This window comes from Dicentrarchus labrax, unplaced genomic scaffold (genome assembly GCF_905237075.1).
Source record: "Dicentrarchus labrax unplaced genomic scaffold, dlabrax2021, whole genome shotgun sequence".
In the NCBI taxonomy this organism is placed as follows: domain Eukaryota; kingdom Metazoa; phylum Chordata; class Actinopteri; family Moronidae; genus Dicentrarchus; species Dicentrarchus labrax.
The window spans coordinates 28,239,409-28,259,344 of NW_026136707.1; the positions used below are offsets into that span (position 1 = coordinate 28,239,409).

The following is a 19,936-nucleotide window of genomic DNA, read 5'->3' on the forward strand; positions in this document are numbered from 1 at the left end:
GCATACAAAGAAAAGAACACTACCCACTGTGAAACATGGAGGAGGCTTGGTTATGTTCTAGGGTTGCTTTGCTGGATCTAGCACAGGGTGTCTTGAATCTGTGCAGGGTACAATAAAATCTCAAAACTATCAAGGCATTACTAACTCCACTTCTTCCCCGGAGTTCTTGTGCTTTCTCGTCTCGCAGGTTCTCATGGATCCTGGTGGAGCCTCCTGCCATGGTCCTGCTTGACTGCCATTGCCAATACTGTTGTTGCTGTGCACCTGTCTGTCTGTCTGTCTCTCACTCTCGCTCTCTCTCTCTCTGCCTCTCTCTCTCTCTCTCTCTCTCTCTCTCTCTCTCACCCCAACTGGTCGAGACAGACGACCACCCACCTAGAGCCGGAGGATCTGTCCTAGGTTTCTGCCTTTTAACAGGCAGTTTTTCCTTGCCCTTGTCGCCAAGTGCTTGCTCATGGTGGTACTGTTGAGTCTCTGTAATTAATGTTAAAAAGTTCGGTCTAGACCTGCTCTATTTGAAAAGTGTCCTGAGATAACTTCTGTTATGAATTGGCGCTATACAAATAAAATTGAATTGAATTTAATTGAATTGAATTGGAGTAAAATGTGCTGCCCAGTGTCAGAAAGCTTGGTCTCATGGGTCGTCCAACACGATAATGACCCAAAACACACAGCTAAAATTACCCAAAAATGGCTAAGAGCAAAACATTGGACTATTCTGAAGTGGCCTTCTATTATCCCTGATCTAAATCCTCTTGAACATCTGTGGAATGAGCTGAAACATGCAGTCTGGAAGGCACCCTTCAAACCTGAGACAGCTGGAGCAGTTTGCTCCTGAGGCAATCAAGCGATTTCTGTAACTCTCAATGAGACTTATATCACTGAGAGTTACAGAAATCGCTTGTTGCAGTGATTGCCTCAAAAGGTTGTGCAACAAAATATTAAGTTCAGGGTACCAGGGTGTCCAGACCAGTTTCATTAGTTTGTTTTTTGAAATGGTTCTGTTGAACCACAATTCAAAAGCAATGTCTCATTTTTATTAGTTCATTTTCAGTAGATTTTTATTTATTACTTTTGTCAGTTTCAAGTTATTTCAGTGACCATTGTGGGTTTTTCTTTCTTTAACTGAAGTACCAACAATTTTGTCCACGTGTGTACTTTACTGCACCTTAGTGGAATTTTGTGTAAGTGCACTCTTAATGCTAAAATAAGCAATCCTGAAGTATAGTAACCAGTAATAGTTTGATCTTCAGCATCTCAGCTCTAAAAACATTTTTTCTCTATTGTCAATCTCTTGTAGAAGCAATCTTCACTGTAGTGGTTTTACTGCACTGCAGTGTCATCATATAGCATAGATTAGACCATTTTACCATATAGTCAACAAACCTATGTCTAACACTTGACTGTAGACAGTCGTCTCTAGGGGGGACAGGCCTAGGACTGAACAATCTCTGTATTTGTTTAAAATAAATATATCTTATCAAATCTGTTGTCTCCTGGATTGTTGGGTGCTTCTTGAGTGTGTTGGCTTACCACATTGTTGTCAAGAGAGAGTTTAACATAGGGGTGAAAGATCCTTAACACAAGTAAAACTAGTAATACAACAATGGAAATAATACAAGTAAAAGTCTGCTCAAGTCTATACTTATGTAATGTTTTACATTACATTTACACAACATTATCAGAAAAATGTACCTACAGCTTTAAAATGTAACATTTTCACATTAAAATGTCTATAAACACTAAAGCTATGTTCTATATGTAGTTGAGTTGTGTACTTACATTATCCCAAATGTTTCCAACAATGTTCAAACTCATTTTATTCAGGTAACGCTACTGATCACAAATCAATGGCCTCATATCCCCTTTGTGCATGCGTCAGTATTGTGGTTGTCTGCAGAAGCTGCATAAACTGACTTTTTATATACACATTTTTACCACCCACTGTTTAGATCTCAGTGGTTTTATATTTGAACTGGATGAAGGATTTTAGTTATTGGACTTCTGGATCTTGGAGTTATCAGAGAAACAAGCTGAACTAACTCATTCTCTGCATTCAACCCCTCTTAAGTTCTAGGAGCAGTGGGCAGCCACTGTGCAGCACACGGGACCAACTCCAGAGCTGAGCCAGTACCTTGGTTAAGAGCACCGACAGGAGAATTAACCTTACATAAATTGTTTTAACGGTGGGGTAAACCAGAGCACCCAGAAGAAACCCACACACGGGGAGAACATGCAAACTCCCGTGGAAAGGCCCTGCCCCAGCTGGGATTTGAATCCAGGACCTTCTTGCTGTGGGCTGTATGTGTAAGATAATAACAAGTTGATCTGTTACTGCTCTTGTGAGGCTATTTAGACTAAGATCAGAGTTAACTATAAAGACAACAGTTATGTTATCATGTATCATTAACTCCTACGAACAAGGGATATTTATGTGTTTATTGCTTTTTTGGATCCCCATGAGCTGTGACAACAGCTACTCTTCCTGGGGCCCATGTTAGGAGCATAATATATTCACATACATGCATACAGAAATACATTTACATCACTACCCCTTTCTTTTGAGAATTGAATGTTTGCACGGATCTATAAAAACTAACTAAAAGAGAAATGGTTTGGTGCAAGGTAAATGTATTTCAGTCCAATGTTCCGATCGCAACCGTTAATGCAATTTTGTCCAATCACTGCACATTTTTTACAAATCTGAAAACTGATCATAGTTTATCGCTAGTCTAAAAATGTAAAAAAAAAAAAAAAATCCCCAAAAGGCCTGCAAAATCCTGAAGGGACTGGTATTTTAATCTATAGGGTCCAATATCTGAAGGCAAAAAGTCCCTTCTTGGTTTTACAATGTGGTGATTATAACTGATGACTACATAGCTTTCCCGAACTCTCGCGTCTTTTCTTGCCTCCTGCGTAGTTGATCTAAAAAGGTTTGACCAGAACTAGCCTGTGAGCAATCACTTGTACCAATTGGAGGTAGAAACTAAGAGCCACCTACAAAGTTTCAGTAGCTAGGTAATGTTACCCTAACACATTTTTATTTATCAACATAACTGACATACTAAATAACATGGGGTATAGAAACAATAATACTACCAGTACTACACTATTATATTATTTAATTATTATTATTGACACATGGAAGCCAAGCTGGTTCAAGCAGAGCAACTGTAACTACTTAAAACAGTACACTGTTTGGTAGTTTAGTCCAGTGGTTCTTAACCTTAAGTCACAAGTCACAAGCCCCCAGAATAATCAGGTTGACCTCCCTCATTTGTAACACACGAAAGCTCCCAAACTCACACAGACAGAACAACAATTTATTCATGAGGCTAGAGTCAAGAATATATCTATACATTTCATCAATTAACCCCATATGGCCAAAACATGTTTGCAGCAACTCCTGCCATTTTGAAACAGACAGAAGATGAGATCTGTTGGCCACACACCCATGTGTGCCACATCATTAGAAAGTTAGACTGCATGCGTGTTGTTTTAAATAAAGGATTATAAAGGAGTGTCATGTGCCCCACAATTCAATTCAACTTAATTTTATTTGTATGGCGCTAATTGGACCTGTACTTGTATAGTGCCTTTCTAGTCTTCCGACCACTCAAAGCACTTTTACACTACGTGCCACATTCACCTTTTCACACACATTCACACAGCGATGGCAAAGCTGGGGTTCAGTATCTTGCTCAAGGATACTTTGACACGTGGCAGGAGGAGCCGGGGCCACAGCCACAGCCGCCCTTTCATAACAGAAGTTATCTCAGGACACTTTTCAAATAGAGCAGGCGAAGGCAGCAAGGAAGAACTTCTTTTTAAGAGGCAGAAGCCTCTGACAGACCCCGGCTCTGGGTGGGTGGTCGTCTGCCTCGACCAGTTGGGGTGAGAGAAAGAGAGACAGAGAGAGACCAAAAGAGAGAGAGAACAGAGGTAACAGAGACAGAGACAAAGGTGATCAGCAACAACAGCAGCAACAACTACACCAATAGTAGTGACCGATGATGATGATGATGAACATGAATAAGATGATGACGACAACGACAATAACGATGGGGGACAATGAGCAGTGATTATAGTAATAATAGTATCTGTAGTAATAATAATAGTAACGATATTAGCAGTGGGAATCAAGCAGGACCATGGCAGGAGGCTCCACCAGGATCCATGAGAACCTGCGAGACGAGAAAGCACAAGAACTCTGGGGAAGAAGTAAAGTTAGTAACATGCATTAACCTCTTACCATGTATGTAAAATTATTTAAAAACGCCTAAAAACAACATACCCAAAGTAAATGAAAAGCTGTTCTTCAACCATTAGCAGTATATGCATGGTTTTGGTCTCATTTAAAAGATAACACTCTAAAAAACAGCTGTTCATGGGCATTTATCTATGTGCTCTCGTAGATGGACAATAAATCTTACTGGAGTGGATATAATGGGCCTTTGGCAATGAAACAGGACTGTTTTTGCTGGATTATTATTGATTCCAGGATTGCAATGAGGCTTCTTGGGTGAGTTGGCTCAATTTTATGATTGCTTGCTTGCTAGTTTGAGGTGCCGATTGTGCCTGCTGTTGTGACTGTATCCCAAAATAAATAAATAAATAGACGAGATTCTAAGCTTTCCAATGATGTATGGTATGGGTACTAAATCCAACATGGCAGAATGTAAACATGGCGGTATGTCAACGGCCCGGCCCGGGTCGTTTCATGAGTTTTCGAGCATGAGAAAGCCTCCAAATATGTGATTCAAAAGTTACTAAAGAAAAATAAAATGTATCAAACGTGAAGTTTCATTGAGATTGGACCATGTACATTGAAGTTATGGGGACATGTTCAGGGTGGGACTGTTACAGAATATGTAAAGTTTAGTGGAGATTGGACATTGTACACTGAAGTTATGAGTACTATCTGTTTCCTGGCGAAATTCGACACCACGCCAAGGTACAGTCACAAATAGCACAACTTTTCACCTGCTGATTGTACTGTCCAATTTTAAAGTAGATCCGATAAATACCCTAGGAGGAGTTTGTTTAAATACAACGCGAAAAATCGTCCAAAATGACTGCAAAATTCAAAATGGGCAACTTTGACACCACGCCACAAACACGCTCTTCCACGTACATGCACAAATAGCACAACTTTTAATCAGCAATACTTTTTAACTGTACTGACCAATTTTGAAGTTGATCTGATAAATTCCCTAGGAGGAGTTTATTCAAATACAACGCGAAAATGACCACAAAATTCAAAATGGCCAACTTCCTGTTGGGTTTGGGATACAGGTCCAAGAGGCTTTTTTTGCTTGTCCAATCAGGATTCACATGTGTACCAATTTTCGTACATGTCGGTCGTAGGTGTCTTGGGGACTGATTCTGGGAGACATGGCTAAGCCATTTTGCGACGCCCATCTACAGGACCAAGACAATACGTTAGCTTTCACCATGACAAAATTTTGTGCAAAGTTTCATAGTCAGAGTTTCAGAATTTTCGGGCATGTTTAGCCCCGCAAAAAGTGTTCAAATGTTAACACAAAAGCTGATTTTAGCCACGTCGCCAAGGCAACTTGGTTCTATGAAAATTAAGATTCATAACATGTCATCGTCCTCACCTTAAGGGAGTTCTGACAGAATTTCAGCTGCATCAGCTGTGAGATATACATAAAAGTAAAAAAATATATATATATTTTAACCACTAGGTGGCGCTATCACTATTACTGGATATTATCACACGTTGAGATCAGATCATGTACGCAGAAGTTATGACAACTTCCTTTTTCATGGCGAGTCGTTAAAAATCAACGCCACACCATGGGATGTTGTAAATAGCGCAACTTTTAATCATGAATGTCTTTAGATTGCACTGATTAAATTTGAAGTTGATCTGATAAATTCCCTAGGTTTGTTCAAATAAAACGTGTGCAAATCACCAGAAATGACCGCTAAATCCAAAATGGCGCATCGGTGAAAGGGTGGTACAGTTTATGGGCCCCCGAGGGGGCATTTTGCTATAGTCATAGTTTACCCCTATAAAATACGAAAAAAAATTTAGTTTTCGAGCATGTTGCGGCCTCCAAATATGCAGTTGAGGAGGCAGAAAAATAATAAGAAGAATTCCTTGCAATACAATAGGGCCTTCACACGGTCAGTGCTCGGGCCCTAATAACCTTTACAGATACAATAGGGCCTTTGCACGGTCAGTGCTCGGGCCCTAATGATAATATGATATATTTCAACTCACCTGGTTGATTGATGAGTTCAAACATATGTCACTGTTGTTCCTGGATCAGCAGGATTATTTTTCACTTTGCATACACAGGGACACGCAAGCAGATATTTGTTTGGTATGATCCGGTTTTTAATTTTAACATGTTTTTCCACCAGATTACATAAAGGTGCATACACATACCACATAGCTAATAATAAATATACAAGATACAGCTCATGACAACGTGCCCTTCCAATTCAGATTACATAGGTCTAATAAACATCATACAGAAACTGTTCTTAATGTTTTTATCTGGATAGATAAAGGGTAAAAAAATACAGCACCTTCTGATTCAGATGTATAGGCTTTGCAACAACTGCAACAACACATGGCTCAACACTCATTTGACTATTAAAATTAGCCATGAGTTGACACGAAAATGAAATGTAACCAATGAAATTACTTATTTTGACAAAGCCTTTTTTGACACACATTTTTAGCCAATAAGTATTAAACTAACAAGGTAATGTGTCAAAAGGCGGACCTTTTTTGTTATTTTCTCATAAGGAGGACAAATGAGTGTCATTTAAAAGCCGGACTGTCCGGCCTAAAGCCAAACGAATGGCCACCCTACTCCGTGTCCTGTTGAGACGACGACGACGACGACGCTGGTGTTGTAGACGCTGGCTTCTTAAAAACAGTGCAGTTTTCCACCCTGAAGTTTGTTCCATGCGTGATGAGGTGCTTCATCATGTTGCTAATATTCCCCGCTTTTCCCGAAATAATCTTGCCGCATTTGATGCATCTATTTGTACCCGGCGCCACAGGCATGTAGTACAACCCTACCTTTGAACGTTTTGCTGCCGGCATCTCAGAATGCTGACCAGCCAACTCCGCCACAGACTAAGCACGCACGTTTACCGCCATACAAAGCAAAACCATAGAAACAGTCATTTTTTTCTTGATCTGGGTAGTGGGTACAAAAAGAACCGATTGCAGGTATCATTTGACAGGCGCAGTTTGGATACTACTTGGTACCAGGTTGTTTCGGTCAATACCTGAAAGGTATCGAGTACCGATACCCAGCCCTACCCACAACATTTTATAATATTTTAGAAAAATAAAAGTGTTTCACAAAACACAGAAAACATACATCCAGGCTTCAAATAGAATGCTAGGAGGTGGAGGGGAAGGAATCTGATCGGCCACCTCACTTTCCACATATCAAACGGAGGGGAACACAAGAGCTTCTGTGTCATTACTAAACCATTTACTGTATAATTAAAAATCGGTGTAGGTTTCTGAAGAGCCTTTGTGAAGCTCAGTATGGTTGACTATGGCCATTGCCATCTTGGCAGTTGAGTTAAATTTTATTAATATTTATTATTCAATCTTATTAGTATATGATTTGGCGATATACAAATAAAAATCTATTTAATGTATTAAAGCGAAGTTAAAGGCAGAGCAAAATGAAGACCAAAGTGCAATGAAAAACAATGTCAAAGCGAGACCAAACAAGACAAGAAAAGATAAGACATCAGTGGCAACCTAGAGCCTTGGTTTACTTACCTTCCCACTGCCAGCAAAACAGATTGACTGGAGTTACACATATCCACATGCAACACGGGGCAGCTCAACAACCCTAAACATCAGCCTGAACACAGAAATGGAACTGAAAGTTCACATAAGAGGAAGAGTGAAGCCTATAAGAGTTATTTATCCTACACTTGTGATGAGGAAACAAGGTTCATTGTTTAGACCACACAGAGCTATAAGATATGTGGGTCTAGGCTTCCCGTCTTCCAGAAGACCTTCAAGGATCCAGCTGTAGGACAGTCATGCTCTACAAGTGTAAGGTACCTGACACCCAATCCGGGATACCTTTTCTGAAATGTTGTGTATTTATTACCTGCTTACTACGGTGGCCACAAAACTCACGAAAAGCTTGAAAGGTCCGATTTAGAGTCTTTGTCTATTCTGGCCTACTGTAGAAACATGCGGTTCAACATGACAGGGACTATGAAAGAGGACCCACTCCCTTCATAGATAAAAACAATAGATCCTCCTAAATGTTTCACACTGGACCTTCAAGCAGGAATTTTACTTGCGTTCGCTAGTATGCAAAGGTCTGCTATGGTCCAATTGTTGTAAATTTTGTCATCGATGTTGTACACATAGGGTCTGTCCTCTCTGTCACTACACTGTGGGGAACACATCCTCCAAGCGGCCTGCAGAAAAAAGTATAGACAGATCCTCAGATAGATCCTCCTAAATAATGTGTGTGTGTATGTGTGTGTGTATGTGTGTGTGTGTGTGTGTGTGTGTGTGTGAGTTAGGAACTAAGGCTCAGTGGTGTTGCACTGAGGCAAACACGAGGCAAACCATGCATTGTGAGAGTGAATAGAGCTCAGTGCAGGGGATTAGCATGAGAATGGTGTGTGAGTGCTGGAAGGCCTGTACTTCATTTCTGTCACTCTGCAACTCCTGCTCTCTCAACTCAGCCCTCTGCTCCTCCAAATACTCAGCTGTGGTTCAGCTCGGCTCTCCACCTCTGTCATAGTTCCTCTGATCGCTCAAAACTCTCAACGTCCTTGCTCTCATCTTCCTCGTGGCAGGATCTAGTGACAACATGGAGAATAACCATACCTTCCTGTACTTTGCATATGGCAGCAACCTGCTGAAGGAGCGGCTCCAGCTCAAGAACCCCTCTGCAAAAGTACACTGTGTGGCCAGACTCAAGGTATGGTCTGATATAAAAAGAACGTTCTTCACCTGCTCTATTGAAAAGTGTTCTGAGATAACTTTTGTTATGAATTTGCGCTATACAAATAAAACTTAATTGAATTTAATTGAATATTACAGTGGAAGCAGTAATGTTCAGCCCCATATTAACTATACACTTGTGACATGTCTTTTTCAGGACTATAAATTGGTGTTCGGAAACCATAAAGGCCTTGCCAGTGACCGGTGGCATGGAGGTGTAGCAACCATTGAGCACAGCCCAGGGGACGAGGTGTGGGGTGTGGTGTGGAGGATGAATATGTCTGATCTGGAGTCTCTAGACAGGTAAAGTTTTCATTTAACAGTTTCTTTAATTGTGTCCTGGATTTCCTTGAATGTCTTCCTGTGAAACTGACACATACGAGGTGTGTGTTTTTATGTACACACACACAGTCAAGAAAATGTGACGTTAGGCGCATATAGTCCTGTGGAGCTATCAGTGAAGACGAAAGGCCCGGAGCTCAACTGTCGTACCTACATAATGAACAGCTGTGTGTATGCCCCACCATCACCACAATATCTGCAGGTAAGACTGCTTTCACCACCTCCTTGCTTAAGTGTAATGGTGGAGGGGTGATTCCTTCCTGGCAGTTGCAAATTCTAAACATATTTAACCCTGAGAAAGTCATCTTATCCAAAAATTTTAAAAGATAAAGCCTATCTTATTCTAAATTTTTTTATTGTTGACAACATAGGAGTATCAATCTTTTGGTATCTTACGATTCAAATTGATTTTAAATATTGGGGTCAGAATTCACTTCAAAACAATTCCTGATCAAATAAAATAAATCTCAGTTAAGTATGTAGGGCTGCTAATGTCAGGATCTACTCCAGTCTGCTTGCATAATGAACTAGAATATTTGCATTTCCTAAAGAAAATGCATGTGATTGCTGCATCTGCTGCTGCAGCCACTACCGCTCCTCACTGGCACAGCTTCTGAAACAGTCTCAGCAAGAAGTGTTTCATGTTTCATATGATTCACATCTAAAGATACCACCCAAAATCAGTCGTGATTGAATACTGCGTTTAAGAGATATGGCAGGGTTTTATTAATTGGTGGAGCTATTATCGGTAGAATTGTATGAAATGCAATGAAGAATTATGGCCTGTTAAGTGCATCTGGCTACTCTTTCAAAAGTTTGGTGACTAATTGCAGAAAAAGTGATATAAATGGTAAAATGGTAAATGGACCTGTACTTGTATAGCACCTTTCTAGTCTTCCAACCACTCAAAGCGCTTTCACACTACGTGCCACATTCACCCTTTCACACACGTTCACTCAGTGATGGCAAAGTCCATCGAACAGAAACTAACATTCATACACACTCACACACCGATGTACAGCAATTTGGGGTTCAGTATCTTGTTTGTCTTCCTCTAAATATATTATGTATTATCTATGTACAAGATTTGATTAAATATGTGCCAAACATTTATTAAAATTAAAAATGGCAGATTGTTTTGTGTTGTTATGTTTTGTGCGCAGGTTAATAAAGACGGACTGGCTGAATTTTTGATGGCTCCATTTTAGACAGGTTATCAACTATGAGAGCTAACATTAGTAGTGAATGAATATCCAGTTGCCTTATTGTAACTAAGTTTTTTACGGAAGCTGGAACTGTTGTTTGTTTGAAAGTGAATTGATTCAGAATTGTAAAAGATAAGAATCCCAATTCGTAGGTGAATTGATTTTTATCCACACACCTAAAATCCCATGAAAGGACCCAAACCAACAATATTAGCTAGTTAGTTAGTTGGTCTGTCGGTACCTTTACTTCCCTACTCTATCAATGGCAGTCACAGGAGTCAAAATGTAAATACGTAATACAGCAATTTAAAAATACTTAATTAAAGGTAAAAGCCTAGCAGTCACAATCCAATTAGTAAAAACAAAAGTAGAGAAGCATCATCAGCAAAATACACCTACAGTATCAAAAGTAAAAGTAGTAGTAGTATATTAGTATTATATATTAGTATATATGACATTATTGCATTTCTAACCCACAATTTGTAAGCAGTGTTTTACTGAAGTTCACACACTTTTTGCAAGGGGTCACAAGTCAAATGTTTGTGAACCACTAGTTTAACCTAGTTATATTGTGTTAAATTTATATACGCTTAATATGATTAATTAATTGATCTGTAAAGTAACTAGTACCTATATCCATCAAATAAATGCAGTGGAGTAAAAAGTACAATATTTCCCTTTAAAATGTGGTGGACTAGTATAAAGTATAATATTGATATATTTAAGTAAAGTACAAGTACCTTAAAAGTTTACTTGGGGAAATCTGTTTTTCTCAAGAACTTTGGGGCTCTTGTGAGTATTTGGGGCAAAAGGACAATGTATGTGGAATAGAGTCAAAATGAACTACAGTGTGTGTAACTGATGTGTTTGTAATTGTTTTTGGACAAATTGAGCTCTCTGAGACAGAGGAAAAGATATATCGTGCTTTGATACACACATAATGCTTGTTAGTAGATACATTCACTGTTGTTTTTGCACTTTTCATGGAATTTGTTGTCAAAGAGAAAAAACATACACTCCATTGCCACTATATTAGGGCCACCTAGCTAAAACTAATGCCGTCTAATACAACAGGCCTGAATTAGACATTAGTTTTAGCTAGGTGTACCTTGTAAAATGGCAAGTGTATATCACCAGAATTATCCTTTAATCATTTCTATGATTAAAGCTGCAGTAGGTAACTTTTATAAAAAAATAATAACTTTTTGTCATATCTAAAGAGTCTCATTCCCAGCATTGACAACGTGTGAATATGATGCCCAGCAAATATCACGAAAAGTTATTTTTATAAAAGCTTTAATAGACAATGTGTATAGACAGTGTTTGTGGCCTGCTCATTTCCAACTAAGGGACAGTATGAATCATGTGTACAAAAAAGCAACTGTACAACTTTAGGAGCAAGGTCAACTTTCATTGCCAGAGTATTACAGAACTCACTGAATAAATTCTGCAATTATTGTGGGTCAAGTTTAAATCAGTTCAGTAACTATGGAGCAGTCTTTTGCTTCTGATGAATTAATCACTAATTTATCACTCGGACTGGCATCTTATGAAGCAGAATTAAAATCATTGTAACAAGCCTGACTGATAATTAACCCCTTACATTTAGTTATTAAAGAACTGTGACAGATTTCTAAAAATATATATACTACTAAGTTGCAACAGCAACTAAATTTCAGTAGAAACATGCCGCCTGCATTATGTTTTTTTTTTATCAACAACATGAGGAAACTTTTTTAAAGCCCCTGTGGACAAAAGCATTTCACTGATTTCGAGGGAAATCACTCAACACTGATTTCAAGCCAAAAACAAAACTCATTGACCTTTTAAATATTTAACAGCACCAAATGTAAACGGCAGTAGATGAGAAAGCGCAAAATCTCTGGGGAAGAAATGAAGTCAGTAACATGCATTAATGGGAGATGAATGTGTGCAGAAAGAGAGGGAGAGGAAGAGAGGAGCTTGGTGCATCATGGGAAGTCCCCCGGCAGTCTAGGCCTAGAGCAGCATAACTAGGGGATGGTTCAGGACTCAAATGAAACAGCTCTAACTATAAGCTTTATCAATGAAGAACATCTTAAGCCTACTCTTAAATGTGGAGAGGGTGTCTGCCTCCCAAACCCAAACTGGAAACTGGTTCCACAGGAGAGGGAGAGCTTGGTAGCTGAAGGCTCTGGCTCCTGTTCTAGTTTTGGAGACTGTAGGACCGGAAGTAGCCCAGCACTCAGAGAGCACAGTGTTCTAGTGGGGTAATATGGTACTATGAGCTCTTTAAGATATGAAGGGGCCTGACCATGAAGAGCTTTGTAGGTGAGGAGGGGGACTTTAAATTCTATTCAGAATTTTACAGGGAGCCAGTGCAGAGAAGCTTATACAGGAGAGATATGATCTCTTTTCCTAGTTCCTGTCAGTATACGTGTTGCAGCGTTCTAAATTAATAGGAGCGTCTTAATTGACTTATTGGGGCAGCTTGATAATAAGGAGTTGCAGTAATCCAGCTTAAGTTTTTTGTGAGTTTAGCATCAGAAAATTGCAGCTCATTCAGGTTTTTATGTCCTTAAGACATGCTTGTAATTTAGATAACTGATTAATTTCATCTGGCTTGATTGATAGATATAACTGGGTATCATCTGCATAACAGTGAACATTAATGGAGTGATTCCTAATAATGTTGCCTAAGGGAAGCATATATAAAGTGAATAGAATTGGTCCAAGCACAGAACCTTGTGGAACTCCATGACTTTAGTGTTTATGGAAGATTCATCGTTAACATGTACAAACTGAGAACAATCTGATAAATAGGATTTAAACCAGCTTAGTGCGGTTCCTTTAATGCCAATTAGATGCTCAAGTCTCTGTAATAGGACATGGTGATCAATGGTGTCAAATGCAGCACTAAGATCTAACAATACAAGTACATGGTCAGAAGCAATTAAAAGGTTGTTATTAACTTTAACCAGTGCTGTCTCTGTGCTGTGATGAACCCTAAATCCTGACTGAAAATCCTCAAATAAGCTGTTGCTATGTAAAAGGTCACACAACTGTTTGGTGACTACTTTCTCCAGAATTTTAGAGATGAAGGGAAGATTAGAAATGGGTCTGTAGTTAGCTAAAACCCCTGGGTCAAGAATGGGCTTTTTTAGAAGGGATTTGATTACAGCTACTTTAAAGGACTGTGGTACATATCCTGACAACAACCCTGGGTCAACATTTACAACAGATGGCAAGTGGTATATTGCTATTATATTGTATACATTGTTATTGCTATTAGACAAAGATGCATTAATAAACCATAACCATGCTTATGGTCATTGTGCAAGGACCGCCCATCAGATAATAATATTTAAAGGTTACATATGAGAATTACAACATTAAACAACCAGTAACTGGACTGTACTTATATGTATTTATTTGTAGTCTTTCAACCACCAATTCTATTCACCTTATATATGCTACCGTTTGGCAACATTATTCAGAATTACTCCATTAACTTTCATAGTTATGCAGATGTTAAATGGTAAATGGTAAATGGACTGTACTTATATAGTGCCTTTCTAGTCTTTCGACCACTCAGTGTGCTGTACACTACATGCTACACTCACCCCATTCACACACATTCATACACTGACGGCAGTGGGTGCCATGCAAGGTGCCAACTGCTCACCAGAACGGAAATTAATCATTCATACCCACTCATACACCAATGTACAGCAATTTGGGGATCGATGGAGGACACTTCGACATGCAGCGAGAGGGACCAGGGACCCGCTATACCTCTGAGCCAGTGTATGGGCTTCAGTGGCATCTAGCAGTGAAGTCACAGCTTGTAACCGTTGAATACAGTTCAGCTTTCCAAGCATGTGTGAGTATCTGTGGTGACCACGAAACTCACGCAAAAAAAAACATGAAAGGCCCTCTAGAGATAGGTTTTGATTTGTCCATTCTGGGCTATTGTAGAAACATGTCGGTTCAAGATCGTGGACTCCACAGACGATTACCCTTTGTAGAAATTGCTTGTCCTTTTCCAAAACTGTTCACAGGTAAACTTCATCCAATCAGGTCAATGAACCATGATGTAAGATTGTCATGGTGCCAGAATTTTAAGCTCCAGGTCTGATATAACTAGCACTAGCAACTAGCAGCATCTATGATAACTTCTCTAGCAGCCACCATTGTTGTTTTTGAGCGAACATTCACTTCTCTCAAACATTGTCATTGTCCCTTCTGGGCTACTGTAGAAACATAGCAGGTCGACATGGCGGACTCCATGTTGTCTGTAGATATATAAGGCTCATTCTACCTATGAATATTATATTCCATTTCTGACAAAAGATCAATAGATCCTCCAGAATACATGTCCTACACTAGACAAAATGTTGGCGATATATGTAATGAAGCATTTCGATTTCCTCCAAAATTCTTCTGGCAAAACCACTTATAAATACCATTTTAGGAGAAGGTTTACCAAACTGTGTCTTGTCTTTTGAGCAGTTAAATCTACATTTTACAGTTAAGATACAACATACATACATACATACAACTATATACATAATACTATACATGTTGGGGTGATTTATCAGTTGGACTCTATACTGTAATATTTACCGCCATGTAAACATTCATAATAGTGACCATAGCAAAACCTACACACAGTACACATACCCCAACTATGGGCTACAACTACTAAGAAGAGTGGGTCGATCTCTAATCAGAAGGTTGTCGATTCGATTCCCAGCTCCTGCTGCCACACTGAAGCATCCTTGAGCAAGATACTGAACCCCACATTGTTCCCATTGTGAATGTGCATGAAAGGGTGAATATGGCACGTAGTGTAAAAGCACTTTAAGTGGTCGGAAGACTAGAAAGGCGCTATACAAGTACAGTTCCATTTACCATTGAATAAAAAAGCAGTTGAGAAAACTCATAATTTCAAGGCAACTGTCTTGACTAAAGTTTAAGGTAAATTGGAACTTTTAAGTTTTGAAATAAACTAAAAAAAAACATTTTAGAAAAAATTAAATCTTTGAGTTTTAAAAACAGACAATTTTGTATTTAACTTTTTTTTTTACAACAGTGAACTGTGAACCTAATTTTTCATTACCTTGAGCCTGAAAATTAAATAATACAAACAAAATTACATTATGAAATACAGATTTTTTTTTTGTTGGATTGTTTCTAAAACTTAAACATTGAAGTTTCTCTAAAGAAGAAAAGTAAAGTATCATTATAATTAGTTAACTAACAAAAGTGTTCTCAAGTTTTTCTTTTTACAATGTATAGGATGAAGATGTAGTTCTTGTCTTGATGTTGACTCAGTCAGTGTTATATTTTGACATTGTAATAGTAGAGTCACCCTTGGATGATATTGTGAATGACCTTTAATGGCCCTTTTTTTACTCTGTCTGATGTCAAACATGATTGTTTAATGTTGTTTTGTATTAGGAAGACAAAAGAATACGATCATGAATCAGGTGATCTATTCACTCATTACCTACCCATTTCTCCCTGTGAACCATCTGGAATAGGGATCAAAACAGTCATGAGCCATGCTACGGTTTACAGATCTGACAGCTTGTTAACTAGAATACCAGATTGTTCTTTTGCACATGTGAGAGCTCCAAACATGCCTGATAGAAAAAGAGTGTGGCTTTGTGGTCACAGCTTTGTCTTCTATAGTGTGTATAGTCCACAGAGTCCACTATATTGTTTCCCCTTTTGCTGGGCTCAGATTTATTGTAATATTTGGATCCTGATATGCAGCAGCTCACATGGCTGTTACATACAGAACAATACAGTATCCAAAGTACAAACCACAGTACGAAAGACCACATTTATCTCTTCTCAGTGTCTCCTGTCTAGCGTATAATATTGCCCCCAAATCCAGTGTTCCATAAACTGCACATTTCAATGTCACACTATAGTCTAAGTCACTCATTGTATGTGAAGATATGGGACTGCGATGAAGAGAGATCTATGTAGACGCTGACAGAGGACTGCATCCGGTGCTAATGTGCTGCCACTATACAGGTGGTCTAGACAATAATTGTAAAGCAGTGGTTCTCAAAGTGTGTGGCAGGCCCCCCTGGTGGGGCAGAGAGCCACTGCAGGGGAGCATGGAAGACAGTTGAAGGAACAAGAGTTTTTTGATGTTATTGTGCTGACCTTCATTTCACTAAAATTCAACTTGGGTCCTTTTTATGAGTTCCTTCCTCTATCATTGTTAATAATTGATAAAAAAAATCCTCAGGTGGTGGGGGCATAAACTTGTTTTAGTTTCTGAACTAAAAGTTTGAGAACCACTGGTATAATGGTTTAAAGGTCCAGTGTGTAACATTTAGGATGATCTATTGTCAGAAATGGAATATAATATTTATAGGTATATTTTCATTAGTTATCATCATGTTTTTGTTAGCTTAGAATAAGACGTTTTTATCTACAGAGGGAGCAGGTCCTCTTCTATGGAGTCCGCTATGTTGAACCACCAATTTTCTACAGTAGCTCAGAACAGAGAAACCAAACACTGGGTCTAGATAGGGCCTTTCACAGCCACCATAGTTTCTCCCAAACGCATAGAAGGCTGTATTCAATTGTTGGAACCTGCAACTTCACTGCTAGATGCCACTAAATCATATACCCATTTTCTATCATTGAGTAAACTGACTAAAGTAAAGTAAAGTAAAGTGACTTATGGATATTTCATATTAAATTCAATGTATAACAATAAAAGTACAGTACAACTGATGTAACTGTAAAACTGTACCATGAACCCAACACGATAACTGCAGGACGTTTGTGTAAAAGAAGTGATTTGGATGATTTTCCCTTTTTTTTTTTTTTTTTTTTTTACAATCATACATACTTACATACATACATATGTATAGTTGTTTTTTTTTTTTTTTACAATCATAGATATTTAATATGGTTGCTGTGTATATTTTTGTTTTAAAGTTTTCTTCCAAACCTTAAAATCAAGAAAGCTTCACAAACGCCCTGAAGCTTTTGCAACCAGGTTGGGAAGCACTACTTCAAGACATTATTTGTGCATTAGCAACAAAAAACTTTCTTTCTAAAACTTCTCTGGTTTTATTCTGTAGACCAGGGACCATATTCTCAAAGGATCTTATCACTAGGAGTCCTCCTAAATGGTACTCAATGTTCCTTTTAGTGGTCTTCACAAAGCTGCTGAGAGCAACCTTTAGGAAGGAACAAAGCTAAAAGAAGGCCCGGGGTTGACCTTGTTGCTATGGATGACGTCATGTTTCATCACTCAACCTCCTCTCAATGCCTACAGTGATTGGAGTTTGGCAGGTGACCAGTCTGTGTATTTATGTTACATTGGCTTATTCATTCTGATGGCCTTTACTTTTTCAAATAATATTTAGTTTTCCTTTGTTTAATAAAATTGTGACTGTTAAAAGGCCAGATAACATCCCCAGATTCAAGCACCTCCCCTCAGCTCACTCGTATTGCAAATCAATGCACTTGACAGCTGAGAATGAAAACCATCAACAGTGAGCTAGGGAGAAATCCAGGGATTTGTTGTTGTTATTGGTAATGAAAAAATAAGGGATTTTAATTTAAGGACAGTCAATATATACCACTGCAGGTGATTGTGATGGGAGCAGAGCAGAACGGCTTGCCGAAGGACTACCAGGAGAAGCTGAGAGCAATTAAGACCAACATGTATGAGGGTCCTCTGCCAGTGATGGCTGAACTAGAGCGAGCCAGAAGAAGAGCCAAAGAGAAGGCCAGCCACCACTCTGATGCCTGATAATCCAGCAGAATCCAGGTCCACTTTTATCTATAGGAAAGTCCTCGTAACACTGTATACAAGCTAATACTGTAGCTTAACAAGTTCCCCTTAGCCAACTAGCTAGCTGGCTAACCTTAATTCAAGCAGCCTGGTCTATGATTCTGAGTGACCACAGTCAACCACTGAGAGAATGCAGCATTGTGATCTAACTTGAGTTGCCTGTACTGATAAAAATAATAGCTGCATTTTGATAGTACAGAGGTGTGAGATCGACCAGAAATGTTGAGTGAAACTATATCACCATAAGGAGTAAAAATCCAGGTTATACTCCCATTTGTGATTTTATGTTTTTATGGTTGAGATATATTTCAATGCTTATTTCTTGCTCGTAACACCACTTACAATTACTCTACTGAGTCAGGCAAAATTTAAATATTATTTAAAGGGCTATACCAGTGTTTTTGAAAGTGTTCTGTTTAAGTGCAGAATGATTTGTAACTTCTGTTCCACAGTACCAATCTACCATAACAAAACTGACTAAAGTAATAGCAAATACCGTGAGTTAGGGTTAGGGTTAGACACTGTTTTCATACCTTAACAAAAATATGAAAATTGATGGCTTACTTCAAGGATAAAAATCAATGGCTATAATTTGTTGTGAAGGAAACATGCAAGACATTTGTTCTTTTAATGCTCTATAAAATGTTATATTTGTGAAGCTATTGTCACATAGCCAACTGTAACATTTTGAAATATACATTAAAGTGACTTTGTCATTTCCCTCAAAGGTATAATATGTAACATTTCTCCATTAAAATGTCTAAAAAACACTAGATCTATGTTGTGTACTTAAATTATCCCATATGTTTCTAAACCTTTAAAGCCAGAGAAATCTGGCATTTTGTTCAGGCAGTACTGTGTTTCACCTGTTGCCTGTCAAAGGTGTCATATCCTCTTTGTACATACGTCAGCGTTGTGTCTGTCTTCCAGAAGTTGTCATAAATGGATTTTGCTGATTGACATTTTTACCATACACTGTTTAGATCTTAGTGGTTTTTAACTCTATATTTGAATCTGATGAAGAGTTTTAGTCAGGGTTAGGAGTTAGGAGTTATTTATTTAATTCATTAATTTAATATTAATTTCACGTAAATCAGATCAAAATCACCACGCAGCGCTTACTTCATGTTGCCAATAGGTGGCGCTATCACTATATCAGAATATTGTCATGTAGACGTGTCAGGGTAGGACTCTTATCAAACGTGTGAAGTTTCGTTAAGATAGGACCATGTATGCTGAAGTTATGACGCACAGTCACAAATAGCAGGACTTTTAATCGTGATAGTGTTTACATCATACTGACTAAATTTGAAGTTGAGCTGATAAATTCCCTAAGAGATGTTTGTTAAAATATAACACCAAAAATCACCAGAAATGACCACAAAATACAGAATGGCCGACTTACCAATTTTCGTAAATGTCAGTCATACACGTCTTGGGGGCTGATTTAGAGGAGTGGGGTTTAGCCATTTGGCGGCGCCCGTTTCGTGAGCGCTCGAGCACTGAAAAGTGTTCAAAAATGCGATTAAAGGCGCAGAAAAATAATAATAATAATAAAACATGGTCGAAGCAGACGACCACCCACCTAGAGCCGAA

At 38.6% G+C, this 19,936-nt stretch overlaps 2 protein-coding genes and 1 long non-coding RNA gene across 4 annotated transcripts in view; all 3 read left to right on the top strand.

Moving 5' to 3' along the window:
• Positions 1 to 1,485, top strand: part of LOC127367489 (uncharacterized) — a 118,870-nt gene extending 117,385 nt beyond the window's left edge. The window contains exon 2 of the long non-coding RNA XR_007885486.1: positions 188 to 1,485. This is a non-coding gene — a long non-coding RNA (uncharacterized LOC127367489). The remainder of the gene's footprint in view (positions 1 to 187) is intronic.
• Positions 1 to 1,485, top strand: part of LOC127367437 (oxysterol-binding protein-related protein 11-like) — a 71,135-nt gene extending 69,650 nt beyond the window's left edge. Inside the window, exon 13 of the transcript XR_007885473.1 lies at positions 400 to 1,485. The gene's annotated coding sequence lies outside the window, so the exon portion shown is untranslated. The remainder of the gene's footprint in view (positions 1 to 399) is intronic.
• Positions 1,486 to 8,639: 7,154 nt separating this feature from the next.
• On the top strand, positions 8,640 to 19,075 carry ggctb (gamma-glutamylcyclotransferase b). Of its 2 annotated transcripts, none has more exons than XM_051407377.1 (4): positions 8,640 to 8,957; positions 9,138 to 9,283; positions 9,392 to 9,524; positions 18,115 to 18,311. In XM_051407377.1, exons 1-4 carry the CDS (start codon positions 8,847 to 8,849, stop codon positions 18,199 to 18,201), a joined length of 477 nt encoding a protein of 158 aa, XP_051263337.1. In that variant the 5' UTR covers positions 8,640 to 8,846; the 3' UTR covers positions 18,202 to 18,311. The 2 variants fall into 2 exon arrangements, with proteins under 2 accessions (XP_051263337.1, XP_051263336.1); XM_051407376.1 differs by having other exon boundaries at positions 8,648 to 8,957; positions 18,134 to 19,075.
• Positions 19,076 to 19,936: the final 861 nt, after the last annotated feature.